Source organism: Elephantulus edwardii, unplaced genomic scaffold (assembly GCF_000299155.1).
Source record: "Elephantulus edwardii isolate Elephantulus edwardi_28Jun2011 unplaced genomic scaffold, EleEdw1.0 scaffold00001, whole genome shotgun sequence".
Lineage (NCBI taxonomy): Eukaryota > Metazoa > Chordata > Mammalia > Macroscelidea > Macroscelididae > Elephantulus > Elephantulus edwardii.
Genome location: NW_006399751.1, coordinates 31,629,468 through 31,655,470, shown reverse-complemented (window position 1 = coordinate 31,655,470; position 26,003 = coordinate 31,629,468). Strand labels below are relative to the sequence as shown.

The window sequence follows — 26,003 nt, the reverse complement described above, 5'->3', positions numbered from 1 at the left end:
ACATTGGGCTTAGTGAGATAATTAATCTAGTCACCTGCCTCTCATAGTGATCCTAATGTACAAAAGCCCTAAAACCCTGCTCTATCTCTTGCCAATCTTATTGTCTCTGACACACCTATCCCCATTACCCGAGTGACTGAATCAATCCATCCCATTGAGGGTCCTTTTCTCCTGCGTTGTCCCTCCACCTTCCCAAGCATGATGTCCCTGTCCAAGGACTGATCCTGCCTTGAAACAGGTCCAAAGTATGTCAGATGAAGCTTCAGAATCCTTGCCTCCAAGGAGGAGGTTGGCTTCACTCTCTTCAGGGATGAACTTGTTTGTTCTCTTAGCAGTCCATGGTATATTCAATACTCTTCTTGAGCACCACAGGTCAAAGGCATCAACTCTCCTTCTATCATTCCTAGTCATTGTCCAGCTCTCTGATGCATAGCAAGTAATTGCAAAGACCATGGCCTGTATCAGGTGCACCTTAGTCTCCAGACTGACATTGTTGCTCTTCAGTACTTTGGAAAGGTCTCTGACAGCAGATTTTTCCAATACAATTCACCATTGAATCTGTTTCAACTCAGTGACCCGATGAACAGCAGATCTGAAGCTTGTCCTTTTCTGTACCATCTTCATGATCTCTTACATGCTTGAGCCCATTGTTGGTAACTGTCAACCCATCTTGTTGCAGATCTTTCTTTGTTTTATCCTCTGCCTTTCCCAGCATTATACCTTTTCTCAATGTCTGGCCCCTCCTGAAAACTTGCTCAAAAAAATATATGAGAGGAGGTTTTATTACCCTTGCCTCTATAAAATGTCTTGCTTGTACTTTCTCCAAGACAGACTTGTTTGTTCTTTAGACAGTCCATAGAATATATTCAGTAAGCCTCTCCAACACCACAACACAAAGGCATCATTTCTTCTGTCATTTGTATTCATTGTCCAATTTTCAGATGCATAGGAAACAATTGAAACGACTGTGGCTTAGATCAGGTGTGACATCCTTGACAGATTTTCCCAGTGTAGTAGACCTTTTGGTATCTTGATTGCTATTATGATGGGTGTTGATTGTGGACCCAAGTAAAATGAAATCATTGACCACTTTAAGCTTTTCTCCATCTATCATAAAATTGTCTCTTGGTCCAATGGTGAGACATTTTGTGCAAAATTTTTTATTTTATTTTATTCCTTGCATTTGAAATACTTTTCCAGTGACATCTTTGGCCTGAAATTCTTTATAGTCCTTAACAACTACACAAGTGCTTCCAGCCACTTCATGGGGCTTTCTTTCTCTGTGAGTTTTGCAGAGACCTACCCACTTCCCTAGTCTGTTGTTGTCATCAGCCTTTATCAGGTTGCTGTGGACTTTAGCACAAAGGGCCTCTACCAACTTGCCATACAGAGGCTCATTACAGTTGAATGCAAGCACACAAAGATGGGCTTGGTGCTTGTTCCTGGCTTTGACTGCTTATCGAATTCTATGCACTAGGCATTTGAGTATGAAGAGTCTCTAGCACCTCTTTTAAAATGGTATTAATGTCCATTACACCTTCAACAGCAATGCCTTCTTCAGCCATGGGTTAAGGGTGGAGTGGAATTTTGAAAGTACATGGGCTTCTGTCCTGGCAGAACTCCATGGTAACTGGAAAGAACAATGCTGAGATACAATCCATGTTGAAGACTTAAAGTTTTGATTGACTGTTTAGCAGCCTTAATTCCAGGTGAAACCTCACTTCTCTTGGTTGGGTAATATAATACATTCATAGATTTTGGGGTTTGAAACCTTACTTCTTTTTGGCTAGGTAATACAATGCATTCATTCATGCATTCTGGAGTTAAGGGTATTTATCTGCCGACCATATAAATAGGGAGCTAGAAGCTGCACTGCAGTCCAGAAGGCCTTCGGTTTGATATCTACAGCTACTCCGTGGGAGAACGATGGTCTCCTGTGTGATTTACTGCCTCTGAAACCTTGTTGGAGGGTCACATGTTAAACTCATACTATCCTAGTCTACTTGTTCAATTGAGTAGGCTCCAGGTTATACTGGTTTTATATTCTAATTCAAATAGAGAGTTTTTGAAAATTAAACCGTATTTAAATACTTAACAGTGAAATACAGTTGTCTGGAGGTTCTTCCTCCTCCTTCATGGCTGTCAAGTCACTTCTCACTCATAGTTGACCTTTCAGTGGATTTTCAAGGCTGTGAAATTGCATGGATGAGATTGCTCATTTTTCTCCTGCAGAGAGGTTTTTTTGTTGTTGCTGTAGAAAAATCCCACTGATTTTTATGTATTGGTTTTACATCCTGCAACTCTACTAAATTGTTATACTAGTTATAACAGTTTTATTATTGAGTCTTTGGGGTTCTTTCCCCCCCTACTATCATATCATCCTCATATAATTACAGTCTTAGCACCTCATTGCTAACTTGGATGCCTCTTCGTTCCTTCTTTCTCTTGTCTTAGTGCCCTAGCAAGTACTTCCAATACAATATGAATAGGAATGATGATGGTGGGCATCCTTGTCTCATGCTTGTTGACAAGGGGAGTTCTTTATTAAGAATGTTGTTGGCTCTTGGTTTTGCATATGTACTTTTTCACTATGTTGAGGAAATTGGCTTCTATTTCTATTTTGTTAAGTGTTTTAATAAGGAAGAGGTGTTGGATTTTGTCAAAGGCTTTTCCTGCACCAAATGATGGGATCATGTGTTTCTTGTTCTTTGCTTTATTAATAAGATGAATTCCATTGATTGTTTTTATTACTTTGAATCGTTCTTACCTACCTGTTACGAATCCCACTTATTCCTGATGAATTTTTTTTAATATGTTGTTGAATGCATCTATAATCATGAGAGATACTGATCTAGAATTTTCTTTCTGGGTAATGTCTTTTTCTGGTTTTGGTATTAGGGTTATGCTTGTATCATAGAATGACACAGGGAGTGCTCCTTCTTTTTCTATTTTTATTTAAATTTAATTTAAGTAGAATTGGTGATAGTTTCTCTCTAGATGTTTGGTAGAATTCACCTGTGAAACCATTTGAGCCTGTGGTTTTTTGGAGATGGAGTCTTTTTATGATTTGCTCAGGTACTGTTGTCAAGTCTGTTCAAGTGTTCTCTGTCTGTTTCTGTCAATCTGAATAGGGTATGGATTTCTAGGAATTTGTCCATTTCTTTAGGTTTTCCAATTTATTAGAGTATAGCTTTTCATAACATTCCATTATTGATTTCTTTTTGGCTGGTTCTATTTCATGATCGATGGGGAAGAGATTGAACTTGTTAACAGTTTATCTTGCATGGTTCCACAATCACACACTCTTTGCACTAGCAGTCAGAAAATCAAAGGATGAATTGCATTGGGGTAATGCTGTCAAGGACCTCTCCAGCGTCCTGAAGAGCATGGATGTCAGTCTGGAGACTTAGGTGCACTATGGGCTTCACAATTGCTTGTTGTGCATCAGAGAACTGGACAATGAATAAGGACGACAGAAGAAGAATCGGTGCCTTTGCATTGTGGTGCTAGAGAAGAGTACTGAACACACTTGTCTGTCCTTAAGAGGGTAAAACCAGGTGCTCCTTAGAGGCAAGGAGTTTTTAAAAAAATTTTTAATTTCAATGAAAGTTTAGAGACTTGGATTTCCATTCATTCATTGTTGCACTTTTCTCTCTGCCTGCTCCTCCCCCCAGTACACTCATCTCTTTGAAAGTAAAAGAAAAATTCTTTTATAGTTTTATAATCCCTCCCCCCAAGTCACTGCACTATGCAGCCTTCGTTCTGGACTCCTGTCATGACAAAAATACCTGATCACATAACTCTTTTAAACAGTTTTCTCCCTCGTCTGTTTCAATGCAGTATACATTATTTGTCCTATCTTTCTCAGTCTTCCCCCAACCCTGATTCAGTCCTGTTTTACGACAGTGGCACCATACAATATTTATCCTTTTGTGACTGATATATTTCACCCAACATAATGTCCTCCAGGGTTACCCATTTTGAATAATATTGCATGAGTTCCTTGTTTTTCAAAGAGGCAAGGATTTTAAAGCTCTGTTTGTTGTACTTTGGGCAGTCCTTGTACCAAGGGAGCAGTCCTTGGAGAAGGGCATCATACTTGGATGGATGGAGAGACAGCACAGGAGAGGAAGACCCGGGATAAGATGCATTTACACAGTGACTGCGGTAATGGGGGCAGATGTGTCAGAGATAGATTGGCTCAGGATTTGAAGGCAAGGTTTGGAGCTGTTGATTTCTCCTCTGTCATTTCTTATTTAAGATATTTGTGTGTTTTTTTTTTTCTTTCTTTTGCTATTTTTGCCAATGATTTGTCTATTTTATGGACCCTTTCAAGAAACCATTTCCTTATCTTCTTGGGTGGTTTCAGTTGTTTTCCATTTTTCTATCCCATTGATTATAGCCCTTGTCCTTATAATTTATTTTCTTTCTTCTAGAGACTCTGAGATTTGATTGTTTTTCTATTTGATGGAGGTGTTAAGCCTTGAATTTTGCTCCTTTGTTCCTTTTTTGTGTGTTTGCCTATTGCTGTGAACTTCCTCTCTGAGGATTGCCTTAGCTGTCTGTATCCCAGAAGTTTTGATATGTTGTATTTTCTTTTTTCATTTTTTTTGAGGAACTTTAAAATTTCTTCTACAACCCAGTGTACTCAAGCAGGGTGTTACTTAGCTTCCAGATGGGTAGTTTTTCCCTTTATATTCTAGTTGTTAATTTTTAGTTTCATGGAATTGTGGTCTGAGAAGATTCTTTGTATTATTTCAGTTTTGTTTTGTTTTAATTTGTTGAGGCTTGCTTTTTGTTCTAATATATAATCAGTTTTGGAGAATGTACCATGTGTGCTTTAAAATACAGTAAATAGAGTTACAGTTGGGCAAAGTACCCTGAATATATCTGTGAGGTCAGGGTGGCTAATTGTATAGTTTACTTCTTCTGAGAGCTTGTTTGGAGTTTCTAGCAGGGGAGTGTGGCTACTCATATACCCTTGACTGAAGGACGGTCTTCTATTGGGGCTGGTTGTCCTCTTCAGCCGAGTGTACAGCTTTGGGAGGGATGCACATGGATTGGTGAGGGAGGAAGGGGACACCGGCCTAACCAGCCAGATCAGCCGATTCAACCCTAGTGATCAGCAGGGTGACAGATGTCACAGTCAGATCGCCCTCACAGCCTTCTACATCTTTATTCAGTTTCTTTCAAGTTTACTTGTCCTTTGTTGAGAATGGTATGTTAAGGTCTCTTACTGCTGTTTTGATGATGTCTGTTTCTTTCTTCAAATCTGTTGACCATTGTTTTATGTATTTTGCAGGTCTTTCTTTTGGTTCGTAGATGTTCACAAAGTATGTCTTCTTGATCTTTGTATCTTTAATCATTATATAGTGCTCTTTTTATCGTTTCTGATGGCTTTCATCCTAAAGTCTATTTTATCAGAGGTTAGTATTGCCACTCCTGCTTTCATATAGATGCCATTTTATTGGTATATTCTTTCCCCTCATTTTTAAAAATTAATTTTAATGAAAGTTTACAGAGACTTAGGGTTTCCAGTCATTCATTGTTACACCCTTCTCCCTGCCACTCCCTGCCCCCCCAGTTCCCTTTTCTCCTTGATAAGTAAAAGAAAAACTTTCATTGCTATGCAGTCCCTCCCCCCAAGTCCACTGCACTGTGCAGCCATCATTCTGGACTCCTGTCATGACAGTAATACCTAATCATTGAAGCTCAACATCAAGAAAACAAAGATTCTCACCGCTGGGCCAATTGGCAGCATCAGTATGGATGGTGAAGAGATTGAGATAGTTAACAGTTTTAGTTTGCTTGGCTCCACAATCAACACTCTTGGTAACAGCAGCCAGGAAATCAAGAGATGAATTGCATTGGGAAAGGCTGTGAGGGACCTCTCCAGAGTACTGAAGTGCAACAACATCAGGCTGGAGACTAAGGTGGGCCTGATCCAGGCTATAGTCTTGCAATTACATGCTGTGCATCGGAGAGTTGGACAGTGAACAGGGATGATAGAAAGAGAATTGATGCCTTTGAGTTTTGGTGGTGGAGAAGAGTATTGAATATACCATGGACTGCTAGGAGAACAAACAGGTTTGTCCTGGAGAAGGTGAAGCTGGAATGCTCCTTGAAGTCAAGGATTCTGAAGATAAGTCTGACATACTTTGGGCATGTTGCAAGGAGGAACTGGTCCTTGGAGAGGGACATCATGTTTGGCAGAGTGGTGATGGGCAGTGCAGGAGAGGAAGACCTTCGATGAGATGGATCAATTCTGTGACTGGAGTGGTGGGAATAAGTGCGTTTGGGATGGCTAGGTTGGCACAGGATAGAACAGCGTTTAGAGCTTTTGTACATAGGGTCGCTATGAGTAAAAAACTACTCGATGGCACATAACAACAACGTATCACTGTTAAACAATTCTCTCTCTGTTGCAGTGCAGTATACATCATTCCTCCCCTTCTTCTCTGTCTTCCTCATTTCTTAGATATGTCTCTTTTATAGGCAGCATATTGATGGGCTTTGTTGTGTTTTTGTTTTAATTGATACATTTAAGCCATTGACGTTGCATGATTATTGACAGGCCAGGTTTGATCATTGCCATATTTTGCTTTGTTTCTTTTTCTCTTACTGCTGGTTATTTTGGTCCATCTAGTTTGCTTTGGTGTCTCTGTACGAAGGACTTCCCTTAGTATTATTTGTGGAGTTGGTCTTGATTTCTCAAATTCTGTAAGTTCCTGCTTTTCTGCAAATGATTTAATTTCTCCTTCATCTTTGATGGACAGTTTTGATAGGTGCAAGATCCTTGCATGACAATTTCTTTTCAGCCTTCTGTATATGCTATCCCACTTCTTACTGACGAGATTTCCGCTGAGAAGTGAGGTTAATGTAGTTGGTTCTCCTTTGTACTGTCTTTTTCTAGCGTTGCTTTTAGTATTCTATCATCTTTGATTTTGTAGAATTTGACTATTATATATCATGATGGAGTTTTTTTGAGTCTACTCTGTGTGAAGTTTGCTGTGCTTAAATGTAGATTTCATAATTTTTCACAATACCTGGAAAGTTTTCTTCTAGTACCTCTTCTCAGTGCTTTCCCCTCCACCCCTCCTATTCTGAAATTCCTGTTATACAGCTTTTGTTCCATTTGATGTTACCCTACATGATTCTAATGTTTTCTTCATTTTCCTTTCATCTTCTGTTTTTCTTCTAGTAAGTTCTCATTGAGGTTCTTGTCTTCTAGCTTCCTGACACACTCTCCCATCTCTTTTGTTGTGCTTTTTTGTTCCTCAAGAATGTTGAAAAAAATCTATTCTTGAAATAGAAAAATTCTGTGTCCCCCTGCCTCCTCTTCTTTTTTTTTCTAGAACTGTGTTAGTATGCTCTGTCTTGTGATGATTTTTCAAAATTCTTAAGCCTCATTATTTATGGTTTCTAGTCTTGCTTCCAACATTTTTAGCATTTTCAGTAGTTGTTCAGTTAACGGCACATCAGCATATTTCTTCTGGTTCTCTGTCTGGGTATTCGTTTGGTCCGCATTCTGATTTGTTTTTTAAAGAAAAGGTTTGTTTTATTTTTTTCTTAATATTTGAACCTTCCTGCTGCTTCTTTGACATTATATCTGTTTTTTTCTTAGTATGTGTGAGGTAGTTTCTGTTGTGACTGAGTATGTTGTTGTCTGTCCCTTGCTTTATGATGCTGTTGATAAGTTATAGACTTTAATTGTTGGCTCTGATTCAGTTTCCCAGTGTCAGTCTTCCCTGCTCGTTGTTGGTGGATAACTCTCTTTTCCCATTTCCTGTGTCAGGCTTCTTATCTGGTTGTCCTTCTGAGGATCAGAGATTTGAAGTCTCTCTCACCACCCAGCTGTAGTGGGCCTCCTTCTCTGTCTTGTCCTGTAGTTTGAGGGGAGGGGGGCAGTTTTCCACATGGATAGGCAAAGTGCTGGAGTGCTGCGTGCGTATTTTGTTCTACCTAAAAGGACTAGAGAAGTATCAGGGTCTCAAGTACAGTCCCAGAGTCTCAGTTGGTGCTGTTGGCCGACCCGTGCACCTCTCCGTGGCTGGCTGGAGGGAATTAACTGCCACCTAAGTAGACAAAAGGCCACGGGAAGCAGTAGGATCCCAATAGTGTAGTCCCACGTCTCAGCTGATGCTAATGGCTGACTTGTCCCTGTCTTTTCTTATGCAGCTGATTAGAAGGTGGCTGTTGCTGCCTGAGCAAACAAAGGTCCAAGTAAGGGGCTCTGTCTTAATAGTACTGTCTCTAAGTACAAGTTGGTGCTAATGGTCCACCTGCGCACCTTCTTCTTTCTTGCGGCTGGTCAGGAGGGAACCACTCCTGCCTATATCCTCTTTTGCAGCCTGTTGGGAGACAGTTGTTCCTACCTGAGTAGACAAAGGCCCAGGGAATCTGCAAGGTCCAAATAGTGCAGTCCCAAGCCAAAGTCGGTGGTATTGGCGGACCTTTACACTCCTCTCTTCTGCAGTTGGTCAGGAGGAAGTTAATCCCATGTGACTCCTTTCCTGGAGCTAGTTAGCCTGACCTCTACCACCTTCTATAAAAAAGCATGGCTCTAAGCAATAACAGAATTTTTTTTAAGTACAGAGAGCTAGAATTAGAAAATCAAAGGGAAGAATACACTCAGCATTTCTTAAGCTGTAAGAACTCTAAAACAAATTTAAGCCTTACATTGTAACACTGAAGATTCTTTGGCCAAAATGGTGTGTGATGCAAGAAGCTTCAAAAGAAAATGGAAGAAATTCAGAGTCATTGTACCAAAAAGGAAAATTGAATTGTTTGAGAAAGTAGCATGTGATCAAGAACCAAATATAATGAAAGGAAAAGCTAAAGCTGCACTGAAGATGTTGGCAAAAAAAAAAAAAAATAAGGCCCCAGGAATTGAGGGAACACCAATTGACAGCAAACAGATGCTGCCATGGTCATGTTCACCAGTCTGTGCTAAGAAATCTGGAAGACAGTTGAAGAGTACTGAGTATCTGGACTGCATAGAACAACGAAGTCTGTCTTGGAGGAAAGAAAAACAGGATTATCTTTAGAGGTAAGGATGGTGAAACTTCATCTCACATCTTTTGGTCATGTTTTTACGAGGGGCCAGTCCTTAGAAGAAGATAATAAGCATGCTTGCAAAGAGAAAGAGAAGAACCCTCTCCATAAGATAGATTGGTGCAGAGGCAGAGACAGTAACAGTGAAATCAAGGATAGCAGAGATGGTGAAAATTGTGCAGCACAGGGCAAGATTTATTCAGAGGGCTGGTATAGGGTTGCTCTGAGTTGTAGTTAACTTGAAGCCCCTAACAACAATCGCAGATCTTTTTCAAGGACTAGCTCCTCTTGACATGCCCAAAGTATATGAGTGAAAGTTTCACCATTCTGAACTCAGGAGCACCCTAGTTGCACTTCTTCCAAGATCAACTTGTTGGAAATGAGTAATTACTTGTAAAGCAATGAATTGATAGAATTAATTCAGACCCAGAAGGCCAGCATTCAGGTAATGCAGGCATCACAGTGTCCAGGGACATACCCTAAATTAGTAAACTCTGCTAAAAGATTTCCAATGCCGTGGGAGTGGCCCCTGTATAACTTTCCAGAGGGCAAATATCTGAAAAGTGCATGTCTCCTTATAAGTACCGACTTAATGAGATACACACCATCTTGAAAGACAAAAACCTACAGTTAATGCCTTAATAGCTAACCTGAAAGACGCAATTTTAAAGACTGGCTGCATGTACTTAGTGTATATGCATAATCATCTTTTTTGCAAATAATTCTGCCTTTTTCTTCTAAAAGTATTGCATAAACATCAACTCTTCCTCTACTCTTACCCCTGCCTATAAACGTTTATTCAGAACCTTTACTTATTGAGGCAAATTAGGGTACTCATACACTTCTATATACTAACATCTATAATAAAACTTTTTCCACTCTCACTGCCTCTTAAGCTTTTTCTAGTAGTAGGTAGAAGACATTTATTTCTCAGCATCATACTAGTTTCCATTGTTTTTAATCCCACCCACAGTGATTATGTATGCTAATTTCCATGTTCTTGCCAGCCTTTTTTTTTTTTTTAAATTAAAGCTATTATTCCTGGAGTGAGGTGTTAGCTCATAGTTTTGTAATTCTCTAATGGATAATGATGGAGACCGCCTTTTTAAGCTGCTTGAGTCTGTTGAAATATCTTCTTTGAACATTCTTCATTGAGTTTTGTTCCTTGTTGGGAGAAGCCTGAATTTTAAAGTTTTTTCTTAAGTACAATTCTTGAGTAACCAGATTTGATGTTTAAGCTGGTGTTATAAGTGTAGGAAGAGAAAGTTTCCTTTTCATTATGCAAATTTTTCTCTTACTTGTTTCCTTTGTCAGTGTTCTCCATTGTGATTGAACTCAGGAGCCTGTCAGTTCCTTTTTCTTTAGAGACTTGGGGGACAAAGGAGGAGAGTGATAGTTACCTGACTGCCTACACTGAAGAGAAGCTTGGATTACAATTCTTTATACTTCTATTAAACTCTGCCTTTGATTTCAGCCAGAAGTCTCTGTACCTGTCATAGTACCTGTGGACTCTAAAAGCTGACTTTCCACCATGTCATTAAGTGTTCTGGAAATGATTAGAGATGAACAGAGTAATGTTTAATTGGATGTTTATCCATCTGCTTTAGAATAAAAGCATGACTTGCTGAAGCCTGACAGAAACTAAGCTTCATGCCTTTGGTAAAATGTCCAAATCACCAATTCGAAAAGTCAGTTTGTAGTCTTTGGAAAAACAGCAACAAACATCTTCCTCTTGAGTGTTACCCATAACCACTGTGAGTTGTAATAGGTTAAATAAAGGGGAATTGGGACTGCCCTATCCCAGTTCCCAGTAGTTAGAAGTGTCAGTCTCTCCACATCCTTGTCAGCATTTGTTTATTTTTGTTGGTGTTTAATTAGTACTATTTGTTATTTGTGGGGTGAGAGATACTGTCTTGGAGTTTTGATTTTATGCTAAACCTATTCCAAATCCAGTCTCAGTTCCTATTTCTTTTACCTTCTGTGCAGTGTGCCTAACAGACTACTTTTTTTGGCTTTTTACAACTGCGTTGGCTATCAAGTTTTTTCCCCATCACAAATCATTCATTCCATTTTGGGCAACTACTTTGTTTCATGGTTAGGAATATACTGTTAACACTAACAGGAGAGTCCTTGCCCAAGTTTCATTTGCCATGTATCCATTTTGAATTTACCATTCATTTTGACTCTTGGTCAGTAGTCTGTTTTGAAATGACTGAATTTATTCTTTAATGGAGGATATTTTCAAAAAGGGTAATAAGGTCTTTTGATCTATATTTTAATCTGATTTTATGAAGAGTACTTTATGATTTATCAAGGCAGACACATTAGAATCCAATTTGATATAGTTTACTAATCACACTTTATTTTCATCTTATGATACCATGGCATGTGGGTACCACAAGTCTGATTGAAAGGAAGTAAAAGCAGTGGAGCAATTAAACATTAACAAGGTGGGGGGCAATTATGCTAAAGTTATGTAAATATAGTTTTAAATTATGTATAAGTAATTATATTTTTTAGAGTAGTTGACAGGGCAAGAATTAGATTGCTTATTCATTTGAGACTTAATTTTGATTTGTTTTATTTTTAAAGGTCATAATGGTTGTCCCAGTTTGAGCTTTCATTTAATTTCTTGCTTGAAGGTTATTACATGATGTAGCGTAACTAAACTGTACCTTCTTAATGGTAATACGGAATTTGAAAAATGTTTAAGATTTTATGCACCTTTTACTGTCTCTTTTGTATATGTAGTAAGAATGAAATTCATTTAAAGATACCATTTATATAAATGTATGTTTTACTTAGTTCCCAAAGGTGTAACTAGTTTCACATAGATATAAATTGTTTTAAAAAGATGATCTCAATTTATCATTAAGGCACTTTAAATTTATCTTGTTTTAGAAATAACTAAAAACCTAATAGATTCATTGGCTTCTCTGCGTGGATCCAGTGGTTAAACACTTAACTACCAGTCATTCAAACCTGCCCAGATATACCTTAAAAAACAGACCTGGTGATCCACTTTTAAGAGTTCACAACCTTGGAAACCATATGGAACAGTTCCACCCTGCACATTAACTTGAGGTGCAATCAGCTAACAATGATTAAATAGATGTGGTGAAGTGCAAAAAAATTAAAAAAAAAAAAAAGGTAGCCTATTTATAGTTAGGAGTGTTTTTAAATTATTTACCCTATAGTATTAGTTTTATTTTTATTAAGCATTAAACTCCGATTTAAAAGCCCCAAAGCTCTTTAAATGAATTGCAATAATAATAAAAAGATAAAGTAATAAAAGTCAAGTGCATCTATAAGACATACAAAGCAATCCTAGATCTATTCCACACACTTAAGAGGTTTATGATTCTTTTAGGTATATCATCATATCTTTTTTTTTTTTAAAGTTATATCTTCTTTGATCTTTATCAACATATTCCTCATAGTCAAGCTTAGGTTGTGTGCACTGGTTGTCTGTCTTTCCTAAATAAAGTGGAGGTAGTAATTTTTACTTCATGAAGTTGCATTTAGCATTGATTAAATACGAATATATGCAAAGTGTCTGGAATAACCATTTATATTAAACTGAAAAACTTAACTGCCATTGAGTTGAATACAATTCTTAGATAGTAACCATTTGACTTATAGCAGCCCTTCATTGGGTTTCTAAAACTGTAAATCTTAATTAGAGTTCACTGCTCATTTTCCTACCTTACTGCTACTGGTGAATTAGAATTGCAAGAGTCATGTCTTTTAGTTTGCCAAGCTTAGCCGCCAGAGCTCCTTATGTTTTACATATGAAAAATCCCCCAGAATTTCATAAGGCATAGCAAGTTCATATTAAAGCTAAAGAAGGTTAAATTATGTCCACTGAAATAAAAATTTTATCTTGAGTCTATTCTCCGCGATTTAAAAAACAACTCAGGAATAGGTTTGAGGTCTTGAACACTAATGAATGAAGACGAGATGAACTGTGAGAAGATATCAAGAATATTGTTCATGAAGAATGCAAAAGAGTCATTACAAAGAAGGAAGAAGAAGAAAAGACCAAAATGGATGTCAGAAGAGACTCAATATTTTACTAGAGCGCTGAGAAGCCAAAGCAAAGAGAAGAACTCAAAGAGCTGAAAAGAAGATTTTTAAAGGGCATTTTGGAAAGACAAAGAAAATATCATATTGAAATGTGCAAGGAGCTGGTGTCAGAAAATCAAAAGGGTGAAATTTGCTCAGCATTTCTTAAGCAGAAGGAAATAAAGAACAAGTTTAAGCCAAGAATTGCAGTGCTTACGGATGCTATGGGCAGAATGATTCAGGATGTATTAAAAGCAGATGGAAGGAGTCTACAGAGTCATTGTACCAAAAAGATGTGGCTGACACAGAAGAATTTTCAAGAAAAACATATGATCAAGAAGCAGTGATGTTAAAGGAGGAAGTGCAGGCTGCTCTGAAGGATTTAGCAAAAAATAAAGCCCCAGAAATTGATGAAATGCCAATTGATAGATTTCAACAAACAGGTGGTACCCTGGATGTGCTTACCAAGTTGCGCCAAGAAATCTGGAGGACAACTACTTGGCCAAGTGACTGAAAGAGATCCATATTTATTCCCATTCCAAAACAAGGTGATAGAACAATACCACTCACTAGCAAAATCCTGCTGAAAATTATCCAGAATGACTGGACCAGTACATTGACAGAGAACTACCAGAAATACAAGCTGGATTTAGAAGAGGTCGTGGTGCTAGAGATGGATCTTGGCAGAAATCAAAGGACCAGAAGAATGTCTTGTCTGTTTCATTGACCTTGCAAAGGCCTTTGTCTGTATGGATCAGAATAAATTGTGACTAACCTTGAGGAAAATGGAAATCACAGAACACTTAATTGTGTTTATGCAAAACTTATACTTGGACCAGGAAACAGTTCTCAGAACAGAGCAGAGAAACACTAAGGATGACAGAAGAAGAATCAATGCCTTCAAATTGTGTTGGAGGAGTCTTGACCATACCATGGGCTGTCAAGAAAACAAATAGATCTATCTTGGAGAAGGTGAAACCAAGTTTCTCCTTGGAGGCTAGGAATTTGAAGCTCACATACTTTGGGCATGTGGCCAGGAGAGACTGCTCCTTGGAGGACATCGTGCTTGGAAGGTGGACAGACAGTGCAGGAGAGGAAGACCCTAGAGGAGACGGATTGATAAAAGTAACTTGGGCAATGGGATAGGTGTGTCGGATTTAGTTAGACTGGCTCAGGACAGGGCAGGGTTCAGAGCTGCTGTACATAGAGTCACTATGGGTCACAGGCACATAACAGACTAGTTATCGTGATAATCAGGAAGCTGGTGGCATAGTGGATAAGGAGACGCACTGTCAACCCAAAGGTAGGTGGCTCAAGTTCATAAGGTGCTCATTGGGAGAAAGATGGGCAATCTCCTGTGCGATTTTACAGTCTCTGAAAATTCGCTGTGAAGTTAACCATGAGTCAGTTCTCAGTGGCTATGAGAGTGGTTATATTTTATAATAGACTTATAAATACTATTTATATTACAGATAGTATTTATTTCCTCTTTCAAGCAGCTCAGGTGTCAGTTGCATTTTGACAACAGTAAGTGAATGAGTGATCATGATCATCATTATTGGCCTCCTCTTTTTTTCTTTTGTCATATCTGAGCAGTGAGGTTCAACTACTTGTTCTAGTTCTGACAGAATTGTAATGGGAACTGACTGCAAAAGCTGCCCAACTTCCCACTATCTGATGCTCTTTACCAAGCTAAGTGATTGGCCTAGCGTTAGCACTGCTGTTATGCTGCATGTTTTTGAACTCCTAACATAATTATGCATTGTCTACCTAAAAGCAAGATAGACTACTTTTCCCTTCTTATATATTTTTTATTTTCATTATTCTTTATAATTCAGTAGCAGTTAGAAATCAAGAAACTACAACAAATACGTTTCTTAAATAATTTTTAGGGAACCATTTAGGCTGGATTTTGTGGTGAGTTCACACAGTGTCTTGTTAATGTGTATAACTTGTTTATTAAGAAGGCCTTTCTTTGTATGACAGAAAATGAAATAATTTTATATTCATGAATATGAAATTAAAACTCGGTAGGTAACATTTTTTGCATCTTAGCTTTGAGTTGAAATAAATGGCTTTATTATTCATTTCCTACTAGATTAGGTTCCAGCAATTCTTGCTGTTAGTCAGGCATTTATTAATCATACAGAAAGATTGAGACATAGCATTTAATTAAAATATCTGTATTTACAGGGCAAAGAGATTAAGTAAGTATAGGAAATTTTTAGGTAAAATGAAGTTTAAAGTATTTCTTATTGATTAATTTCTGACAGACTTTAAGTGCTAATTATATTACAAATTTCCCGTAAGGATGATGGGAAGCATCTCTCACTGCTGCTGCAGTTACGTGCTCGCCAACTCTGAACAGTCAATCTGAACCCTACCCTATCCTGTGCCATCCTCTTCATCTCTCTTATGCAACAGGTGAGCCCATTGTTGCAGTCACTGTCAGTCCATCTTTGTTGAGGGTCTTCCTCTCTTTCGCTGACCCTCTACCTTTCCAAGCATGATGTCCTTTTCCAAAGACTGGCCCCTCCTAATAGCTTGCCCAAAGTTTATGATGAGGTGAGGCTTCATCAATATTGTGTCCAAGGTTGGTCTTTTGGCAGTCTGTGGGACATTCAGTACTCTTTTATCCATCAACTCAAAGGTATCAGTTCGTCTGTCATTTTTATTCATTGTCCAGCTTTTACATGCATAGGAAGTAATTGAAAAGACCATGACTCGAATCAGATGCACCCTAGTCTTTAAACTGATGTTGTTACTTTTTAGGACTTTGGAGTAGTCCTTGACAAATTTTCCAAATGCCACACCTCTTTTGAGTTCTTGACTGCTGGTACCAACTTTCTTTTTCATGATGTTGCCTCTTGGCCCGGTGGTGAGGATTTTTGTTTTCTTGATGTTGAGGTAGAATACATATTGAAGGCTGTATTATTTGTTGTTCTGCAGCAGGCATTTCAGGTCCTTTTTCAATTTCAGCAAACAAGATTGTGTCATCTTCATATCGCAGGCTGTTGATAAGTCTTCCTCTGATCATGATGCCGCATTATTCTCCATAACTTCTTCTAACTTCTCAGCATAGATTAAATAGGTTTGGCAAAAGGTTTCAGCCCTGACAACATCATTCTTATTTTAAACCATGGAGTGCTGTCTTTCTCTATTTGGATGACAGATCCCTCGCTGTAAAGAAGATTGTATCTAATACACTAACTTGGAGACATTCATTTGACTATAAACAGTTTGAAATTACTTGGAATGAGTTTTGAACTAAGTGGGAATTCCTTAGTTGAGGGATGGCAAGACAGTATATATTAAGACTGTATTGAGCATAGATCATATTTTAAGTGCTAAAAAAAGTATTTCTTGAGTGAGTGACCCTTTATTGTTGCTGCAAAAATGAAAGAAAAATAGTCAATCTTCTTGAAAAAATGTAGTGCCAATAGAGGAGTGCCTTTGAAGAAAAGTGAATGTTTAAAACATTTACATCGCATGGTGGATACATAACAAGTGCTCATTAACTGAGCATAGTTCTTGAAGGAGAAAAAAAGAACAAGAGCATACATTTTTAGATAGAAGCAAATTGAATAAAGGGAAACCATAACAACTTCTGAGGGTCTGTGTAAGTACTTTATAGAGGATATTGGAAAAACACTTTTGGAACCATTTTATGGAGGGTATCTGGTTTTAATAAAGTAATAAACACATTTTTTTAACTTATAAACTATGTCCATTTATTAATGATGGCTGTGATAGTGTGAAATTATTACTTGATCACAGTTGTGCATTTTATTTATTTGAGTCAAGGTTTACGAATCGTTTTTTTCAGTCACTCATTTTTTTAATAACATTGCCATTGATTAGTATAAATAATTCTAGTGACCATTGTGCATTTTAGATTATGTAATTTCCATATTTTGTGTACTTTTTAATATAAAATCTAAGAGCTATAATATAAACCAAAGTTGCATGTATTTTGGTAACTAACTTAATAAATATACAAATACAGGACAAAGTATGTTTAGTCCAGCAAATATTGGCCAACCTCGAAAGACTACATTATCTCCTGCCCAGTTGGATCCTTTTTATACTCAGGGAGATTCTCTGACATCAGAAGATCACCTCGATGACACTTGGGTGACTGTATTTGGGTAAGGTTTCTGCATCTTCCCTGTTTTTTAAAAAAGTATTGTTTCACCTTTTTATAATGAATACTATAATATATACAGAAATGTTGAAAAACTTGCACAGTAAATATCTACATGGTTAGTATTCACCATCTAGAACCTGTAGATAACATTTTGCTCCATTGCTTTATCTTTCCATCTATTTATCAATTCATCCTTTTTTCTTTATTTTAGAGTAAATTGCATTATACTGTGCAGCTTCAGCAGGCATATATTGTTAATTAGGTTTTAATACTTTAGAGTAATTTTTTCATTATTTATGTCTTTCCAAATTACTCTTTCTTCAGCATGGTTGTTGGATGTTTGAATAGGATTGTCCCATTAAAACTTAGGAGACTCTTTTATCTCTTTCTAATGTTTATTTCTGGTAGTATGCATAGGAATCAGATTGATTACATCTGAAGAAAGAACCGCTGGAAAAACTCAATATCAGCTGTGAAAACTAGGCCATGTGCTGATAGTGGAATAGACCACCAACTACTCATATGCAAGTTCAAGCTGAAGCTGAGGAAAATTGAACCGAATCCACAGGAACAGAAATAAAACTTTGAGTCTATCCCACCTGAATTTCAGAACCATCTCAGGAACAGGCTTGAGGCCTTGAACACGAATGAGCGAAGACCAGATGAGTTGTGGGAGGATATGGAGTGGAAAAAGACAGAGGGGGAAGAAAAGACCAAAATGGATGTTAGAAGAAACTCTGAATATTGCACTGGAGTGCAGAGAAGCCAAAGCACCCGGAAGAATTCAAGATACTAAAGAGCTGAACAGAAGATTTCAAAAGACAACATGGGATGACAAAGTAAAATATTACAATGAAATGAGCAAGGAACTGGAGTCAGAAAATCAAAAGGGCCGAACTCACTCAGCATTTCTTAAGCTCAGGGAACTGAAGAACAAATTCAAACCTCAAGTTGCTATAATCAAAGATGCTTTAGGCAGAATATTAAATGATCCAGGAAGTATTAAAAGAAGATGGAGAAAATATACTGAATCACTCTATAGAAAGGAATTGACAGACACAGAAGAATTTCATGAAACAACATATTAACAAGAGCCTATGATGATGAAGGAAGAAGTTCAAGCTGCTTTGAAGGAAATAGCAAAAAATAAGGCCCCAGAAATAGATGGTATATCAATTGACATATTTCAGCCAACAGATGCTGCCCTGGATATGCTCACCAAGTTGTGTCAAGAAAGCTGGAGAACAACCACTTGGCCAACTGACTGGAAGAGATCTATATTAGTTCCCATTCCAAAGAAGGGCGACCCAACAGAGTGTGGAAACTACAGAACAGTATCATTGATTTCACATGCAAGCAAGATTCTGCTGAAGATTATCCAAAAACGACTGGAACAGCACATCAGCAGAGAACTGTCGCAAGTCAAGGCTGGGTTTAGACGGGGTCGTGGTACTAGGGATCTTGTAGCTAATGTTAGATGGATCTTGGCTGAAAGCAGGGAGTACCAGAGGAATGTTTATCTGTGCTTCATTGATTATGCAAAAGCGTTTGACTGTGTGGATTATAACAAACTGTGCCTGACTCTGAGAAGAATGGGAATCCCAGAACACTTGCTTGTGCTATTGTGAAACCTATACTTGAACCAAGAGGCAGTTGTCAGAACAGAGCAAGGAAACACTGCATGGTTCAAAATTAGGACGGGCGTACACCAACCTGTATGCAGAACAGATCATCTTGGAGGCTGGGCTCTATGAGGAGAAATGTGGCATCAGGATTGGTAGAAGATCTATCAACAGTCTGTGTTCTGCAGATGACATACCCTGCTTGCTGAAAGTGAGGAGGACCTGAAGCTCTTGCTGCAGAGGTTCAAGGACTGCAGCCTCCAATATGGACTGAGGCTCAATGTCAAAAAGACAAAGATTCTCACCACTGGACCAATTGGCAGCATCAGGATGGATGGTGAAGAGATTGAGATTGTTCACAGCTTATTTTGCTTGGCTCCACAGTCAGCACTCTTGGCACCAGCATCCAGGAAATTAAAAGATGTATTGCTATGGGAAAGTCTGCTGTTAGGGACCTCTCTAAAGTACTGAAGAGCGGTGGTGTCTCTCTGGAGATTAAGATGCGTCTGATATAGCCCTTAGTCTTTGCAATCACTTTTTATGCACCGGAGAGTTGGACAGTGACTAGGGAGGATATAAGGAGAATTGATGCCTTTGAGCTGTGGTGCCGGAGAGGAGTATTGAGGGTACCATGGACTGCCAAGAAAATAAATAGATTCACCCTGAAGAGGGTTAAACCGGGCTGTTCCTTGGAGGCAAGGATTCTGAGGCTTCATGTTTAGCCATACTTTGGCCATGTTGTAAGGAGAGACCGGTCCTTGGAGAGGGACATCATTCTTGGGAGGGTGGAGGGCAGGTGCAGGAGGGGAAACCCTCATTTAGGTGGATTGATTCAGAGACTAGGGTAATTGGGATGGGTGTGTCAGAGGCAGTGAGATTGGCACAGGACAGAGCAGAGTTTAGGGCTGTTGTACATAGGTTCACTATGAGTGGCAAGCTACTTGACGGCACATAACAACAATGGTTATTTCTTTGCTTCTAGTGAAATGAAGGTACCCAGTTTTAAATGAAGTTAAACTTCATTTGTTACATGTACTGTATCAAAGTGTTGGTGTTTTCTAGTCACACCCTATTAATGAAAATTAGTGATGATAGTCTTAAGTGCATGTTGAAAAGAATTTTAGGTCCAAGGAAATATATCCTCTAGGTATCATACTAGGAAACTTTGGTAGTCCGTGGACAATGATTTGCACTGCTGACCCAAAGGCAGCCAGATCCACGAGCTCTGTTAAGGAGAAAAATTGGCAGTCTCCTCCTGTGTGATTTACAGTCTCTGATTCATATGGATACTGGTCCTGACTAGATGTTTTTTTGTGTAAAAACAAAAAAAAATCCCACTAGATCTATGAAGTGAGAAGAATGTATATAAAGTACCCAAAATTTAGCAGAACATGATTAACACATCAAACCTATTTGATTTTAAATTTAATAACTTAAACTCAACAGATCATCCAGGAGGTTGGGCTCTGTGAGGAGGAATGTGGCATCAAGATTGGAGGAAGACTCATGGACCACCTTTGTTAATGCATATAACGCAACCTTGCTTGCTGAAACTGAAGAGGACTTGAAGCATTTGCTGCAGAAGATCAAATACTATAGTCTTCCATATGGATTGAAGCTCAACATCAAGAAAACAAAGATTCTCACCACTGGGCCAATTGGCAGCATCATGATAGATGAAGAGCTTGAGATAAGAGCTTCAGTTTGCTTGGCTCCACAGTCAACATTCTTGGTACCAACAGCCAGGAAATCAAAAGATGAATTAAATTGAGAAAGTCTACTGTCAGGGACGTCTCCAGAGTCTGAAGAGCGATGATGTCAGTCTGGAGTCTAAAAGTGTGCCTGAACCAGGCTGTGGTCTTCACAGTTACCTGCTATGCATTAGAAAGCTGGACAGTGACTAGGGATGATAGAAGGAACATTGATGCCTTTGAGCTGTAGTGCTGAAGAACAGTATTGAATATACCATTGACTGCGAGGAGAACAAACAGGTTCATGCTAGAGAGGGTGAAATCAGGCTGCTCCTTGGAGGCAAGTATTTTGAGGCTTCGTCTGACATTGGGGGAGTTGGGAAGTGGCCCAGCCCTTGGAGATAGAAATCATAGTTGGAACGGTGGAGAGACAGCACAAGAGAGACAGACCCTCAATGAGATGGATTGATTCAGTGACTAGGGATACTAGGGGTAGGTATGTTGTTTGTTGTTGTTATGTGCCATCGAGTTGCCTGCGACTCATAGCGACCCTATGTACAACAGCCCTAAACTCCGCTCTGTCCTGTGCCAGTTGAACTGTCTCTGACACTCCCATCCCAATTATCCCAGTCACTGAATCAATCCACCTCATAGAGGGCCTTCCTCACCTGCGCTGTCCCTCCACCCTCCCAAGCATGATGTCCCTCTCTAAGGACTGGTCTCCTCACAGCATGTCCAAAGTATGTTAGACGGAGCCTCAGAATCCTTGCCTCCAAGGAGCCACCCGGTTTAACCCTTTCCAGGACAAATCTGTTTGATTTCCTAGCAGTCCATGGTATTCTCAATACTCTTCTCCAGCACCACAGCTCAAAGACATCAATTCTCCTTCTATCCTCCTTGGTCATTGTCCAACTCTCTGATGCATAACAGGTGATTGCGAAGACCATGGCCTGTATCAGACGCACCTTAGTCTCCAGAGAGACACCACTGCTCTTCAGCACTTTGGAGAGGTCCCTAACAGCAGACTTTCCCATGGCAAGTATGTCATAGATAATTAAGGTTGTCACAGGATAGAGCAGGGTTCAGAGCTGTTTTATGTAGGGTAGCTATGAGTGACTCAACAGCACATAACAACAGCGTAAACTCGTTGCTATTGAACTAGAACTGCCTTATGATTGAACTTCAGTGGATCTTTGGAGAGTGCAAATTGCTTGGGATGAGATTATCCATCTTTTTCTCCAAGGAGCCACTGGTGGATTTGATTTGAACCTCCAGAAAAGTGCCACCTTTGATATAGCAGTGCTGCTGCTTCCAATAATATCAAAGGTATATAATGAAATATATGGTAAAATATTTTCCACTTTTGAACCCAGCTACAGTTGTCCTTTCTAAGGCAGTGATTGCTATGTGTTTTCTCTTTTGTTTTTAAGAGTTTGTTTTATTAATTCCACTTATGAGAAAGGAAGATCATTTCATTTCTTTGGTTTGCCATATTCAGCCTTATATCCATACAGTTATTCTGATTTCTTGATACTTATATTTCTTACGAAATGACTATACATTTAAATTTGGATGTCACCTGACTCCCAAGTTTTTCACTGTCTCTGGTATTGATGCCACCTGTTAGGAGTCCAGTAATAATTACATAACTTCATTGACATAGTTCTACTATTTTTTGTTTGTTTTATTTTAAAATCTCATTTCTTTACAGTTATTTTTTTTTTTTGGTATTTTTATATTTTATTAATTCTTTGCATGTGTTTCATTGCAAGAACTGAAGAATTCTCTAAGGGACTGCACACTTTCTTTTGGCCATTTATAGGGAACATTAGAATTTTTTTGAGTGTGTAACGATATAACTATGATGTAGAGTATTTTGTTCTATTTTAATAACTGTGGTTTAATAATTATTTAAGAATATAAACTCATACATTCTATAAAACAACTACTGCAACTGTAAACTTCATAGTTCTTTTCTAAGGGCTATATATGAAAATGACAGTGACTGTGGAACCTCTGGTAATTTCAGGAATGCAATCTGGGGATAGGGAATAGCTGAATTGAAATTAATTTTCATATATTTGCATTTGAGCAGTTAGCTGAGCAGTGGTAGTTAGCTGGTTCAGAATGATTAAAGATCACATGTTGATGATGTTTTAAGACGATTGTGAGGAATTTATCTTGAAACACTTGAGTACAGCAGTATGCATTTATGCTTCTGGTAGAAGTTAATTGTTTTGTTTGGATTTTTCCCTCTCTCTCTCCACCTCAGGTTTCCTCAAGCATCTGCTTCCTATATATTATTGCAATTTGCTCAATATGGAAATATCTTAAAACATGTGGTAAGACTTAATTTTTATTCAGTTTAGGAATTAAAGAAAGGAGTTGTAAATAAGGGAACTAATGCTTCTTTTTTTTTAAAAAAATTCTTTCATTATTATTAATTTCAGTGAACATTTACAGAGATTTTGGAATTCCATTCATTTATTGTTGCACTTTTCTCCCCAAGAACTAATGCTTCTAATTTCATATTTTGTCACATTTAAAAGTTGGGTAGAATATACCTTTTTGGTTTCTGAAAGATTGCGGGTTGAATACTTTTTTATTAAATAGGAATAGAAACACAAGATAAGGAATATATTCAAAGTTTCAATATCACCTTCTCATTTTTTCTTAAAACTTTTTTTTTTTTTTTAAAGTTAGATGATTACCTAGTGTTTAAGCTCATTTCTTTGGGGATAAAGGAAAGGGAGAAGTTTCTCAGCTGACTTCTTTGGGCTTTTTTTTTTTAACTTAAGATTTTATTTTAATAAAATTACCTTGCAAAATAAATTTTCAATTAAAAAGCCTTTTTTTTTGTTACTGCTGGCCTAGTGGTTAAGGAGTTGTGCTACCACATCAAAGGCAGATAGTTCCAGTCTAGCAATTGTGTAGGAGTAAGATAGGCAATCTCCCATGTTATTTACTGCCTCTGCAATCCTGCTGGAGGGTCAGTGAAGAGTCTGTTCCAATTCTATGGCATATAACATCACTAGAAGAGATCCATGTGCTTAACTCTTATTACACAAAAATTATACTAATGAATACAATTTTTTTTAAACTTTTATTATTTGTGTCAAATCGAATCTGACTGGTACAGGAGGAGATTGCCCCTCCTTCTCCAGCAGAGTGTCTGGTGATTTCAAACCGTGCACCTCTGAAATTGCATTGCAACTTATTGCCTCTAGGCCATGAATACAATTTTTAAAAGCGTCACTGCAAGTATTGGTTTGATCTTTTTTTTTTTTATCATTTTTACAGAGAACACCAAGAATTATTTTATCTAATCACGTTGGTAATATGTTCTTTAGTTTAGAAAATGGAAGGCTTGGGAGAAATTATTGAAATGATTTATATAGGTATTTTGTTGAAGTCTAGAACAACTAGTATAGAATACCAAATATTAGTAGTAGATTTATTATACATTATTTTCTGATGGAATTTATTTTGTTTATATTTTATATATTCTTTGTAGATGTCTAACACAGGAAATTGGATGCATATTCGGTATCAGTCCAAACTGCAGGCCCGGAAAGCCTTAAGTAAAGATGGGAGGATTTTTGGAGAGTCCATCATGATTGGGGTAAAACCGTGTATAGATAAAGTAAGTTTATACTGATGTAATGGAAATAAATACCTTAATCTGAAGAGCACTGACTTTTGAACTTCGATGTCCATTCCCAAGTCAGTTTTTCAGATTTTGTACTAATGGCATCAGTAAATAGATAAAAGTATTTGTTTATTTTTCATTTTTAAATGTTAACTTTCCCAATTATTTATTTTTTGGGACATCTATGTTTTAGCACCCATTTAAATCAATTTCATTTGAAGAACTGAAACATTCTCTTTAAAGGGTAACATCTTTTCTTTTTGTCATTTATAGAGGACTAAATTTTAGGAATTTTAGGTGGTACTCATTGTATAAAGATACTTTATAATTTAAAATATAGTAAAAGTTTGCAAAATTTCAAATTACTCATATCATTAAAAGGTATTTACATTGGTGGTACTATGTTGAGCATCATCACTGAGCCTGTTTAAATAAGAACAAAAGAAATTTTATTGAGGGATAGAGTTGTATGGTTGAAAAACATCCATAGTCACAGTGAAGTGGCTGCCCGTGAAACAATGAAGAGGGATGCGTTCTTGTGTGGGAACTTAAAGTTATATAAGACCTAATTGGTAGAAAAGACCATCAGGGTTAGTTAAGGGTGGGATATCTAGAAGAGAAAATTTGGCCAAGATAGCTGATTAACAAGTACATAAGTGGAGTTACATGATTGGTCAGAGGTACGTACTATTCAGTTTATTGCAGTTTAATCCCATACAGTGGTTATGGCAGTTAGCTTGAATGTCATTTCCCCCCTTAGTTTGTAAAATGTACTACTGGTTATGGTATACTTGTTAAGGGGAAGCCAACAATATATGATCACAGAAATGAAGACGTTAAGATAATCTAATCTAACATCTTCCTTATACAGAGAGAATACAGACCAAGAAGGCTTATGGAAGTTGTCCAGAGTTGTTTCTAATGAAGAATGAATTCATCTAACCTGTTTCTTTTATTTGTACATATTCTTTGAGTATGTTAAAAATGGCATATTTCACATCAATAAACATAATGGAGGGTTCACCTTTAAGTGGCTGAAATGTTCATCATTTTTCATTTTTACTTGTCAAAAATTATTTTAGTTTTTACTAAATAAAACTAGATCAAATTTATACCTCTATTTGTGACAGATAAGATCACCATGAACATTTTTTAGACAGAATACTTGTTAACGTCTGCTGTTTACCAGGTGCTGTTTTGTGCTGGCATACTCTAGTGCTAAGGGTTTATTGTCCAAAATGACTTCCTAGCCATTGATGTACTTTTTCATGTGGATGGAAGAGAATATGTGAATAGGCCATATTAGCTTATCTACAAGGAGATTGGCTAGTCCTACCATAAAATTGAGTGGATCCAGCAGCAGAATTTGAGAATGTCACCACCAGCAAAGAAGAAGCAAGAGAATGCTTTCCATCGTTTGGGACCAGAGATTCTTGTGCCTGCCAGACCAGGGGCTACGGGAGAAGCAGCCATAGCAGCAGCAGAGAACCAAAGACCTGAAGTGGGATGGAGCAGACCTTGGGACTGTTAAGCCAGAGAAACCAGAGCTCAGAGCCTTTGCCCAAGTTTGTTGGAGGACTGTTGGGGAGAGCCATAATTGGCAGGACTGAAAGCTTTGTAACACTGGCCTCAAGCCTTGAAGCCCAAGGCAGAGGTGCCTGTGAGCATATTTCAGAAGCTGTCTTGACTGTATTCTGCTGCTAACTTGAATTATATCTTTTTTACTCCCAGTATGATTCTGTTTGGTCTCTGAGCTATTGCATAGGATTTTGGAT

General features: G+C 37.9%; 1 protein-coding gene across 1 annotated transcript in view; it reads left to right on the top strand.

Moving 5' to 3' along the window:
• The window catches only part of NUP35 (nucleoporin 35kDa), a 57,691-nt gene that overhangs the window by 21,276 nt on the left and 10,412 nt on the right, over positions 1 to 26,003 (top strand). The window contains exons 5-7 of the mRNA XM_006878776.1: positions 17,126 to 17,267; positions 22,852 to 22,921; positions 24,094 to 24,222. Of these exons, the coding sequence (XP_006878838.1) occupies positions 17,126 to 17,267; positions 22,852 to 22,921; positions 24,094 to 24,222 (341 nt within the window). The remainder of the gene's footprint in view (positions 1 to 17,125; positions 17,268 to 22,851; positions 22,922 to 24,093; positions 24,223 to 26,003) is intronic.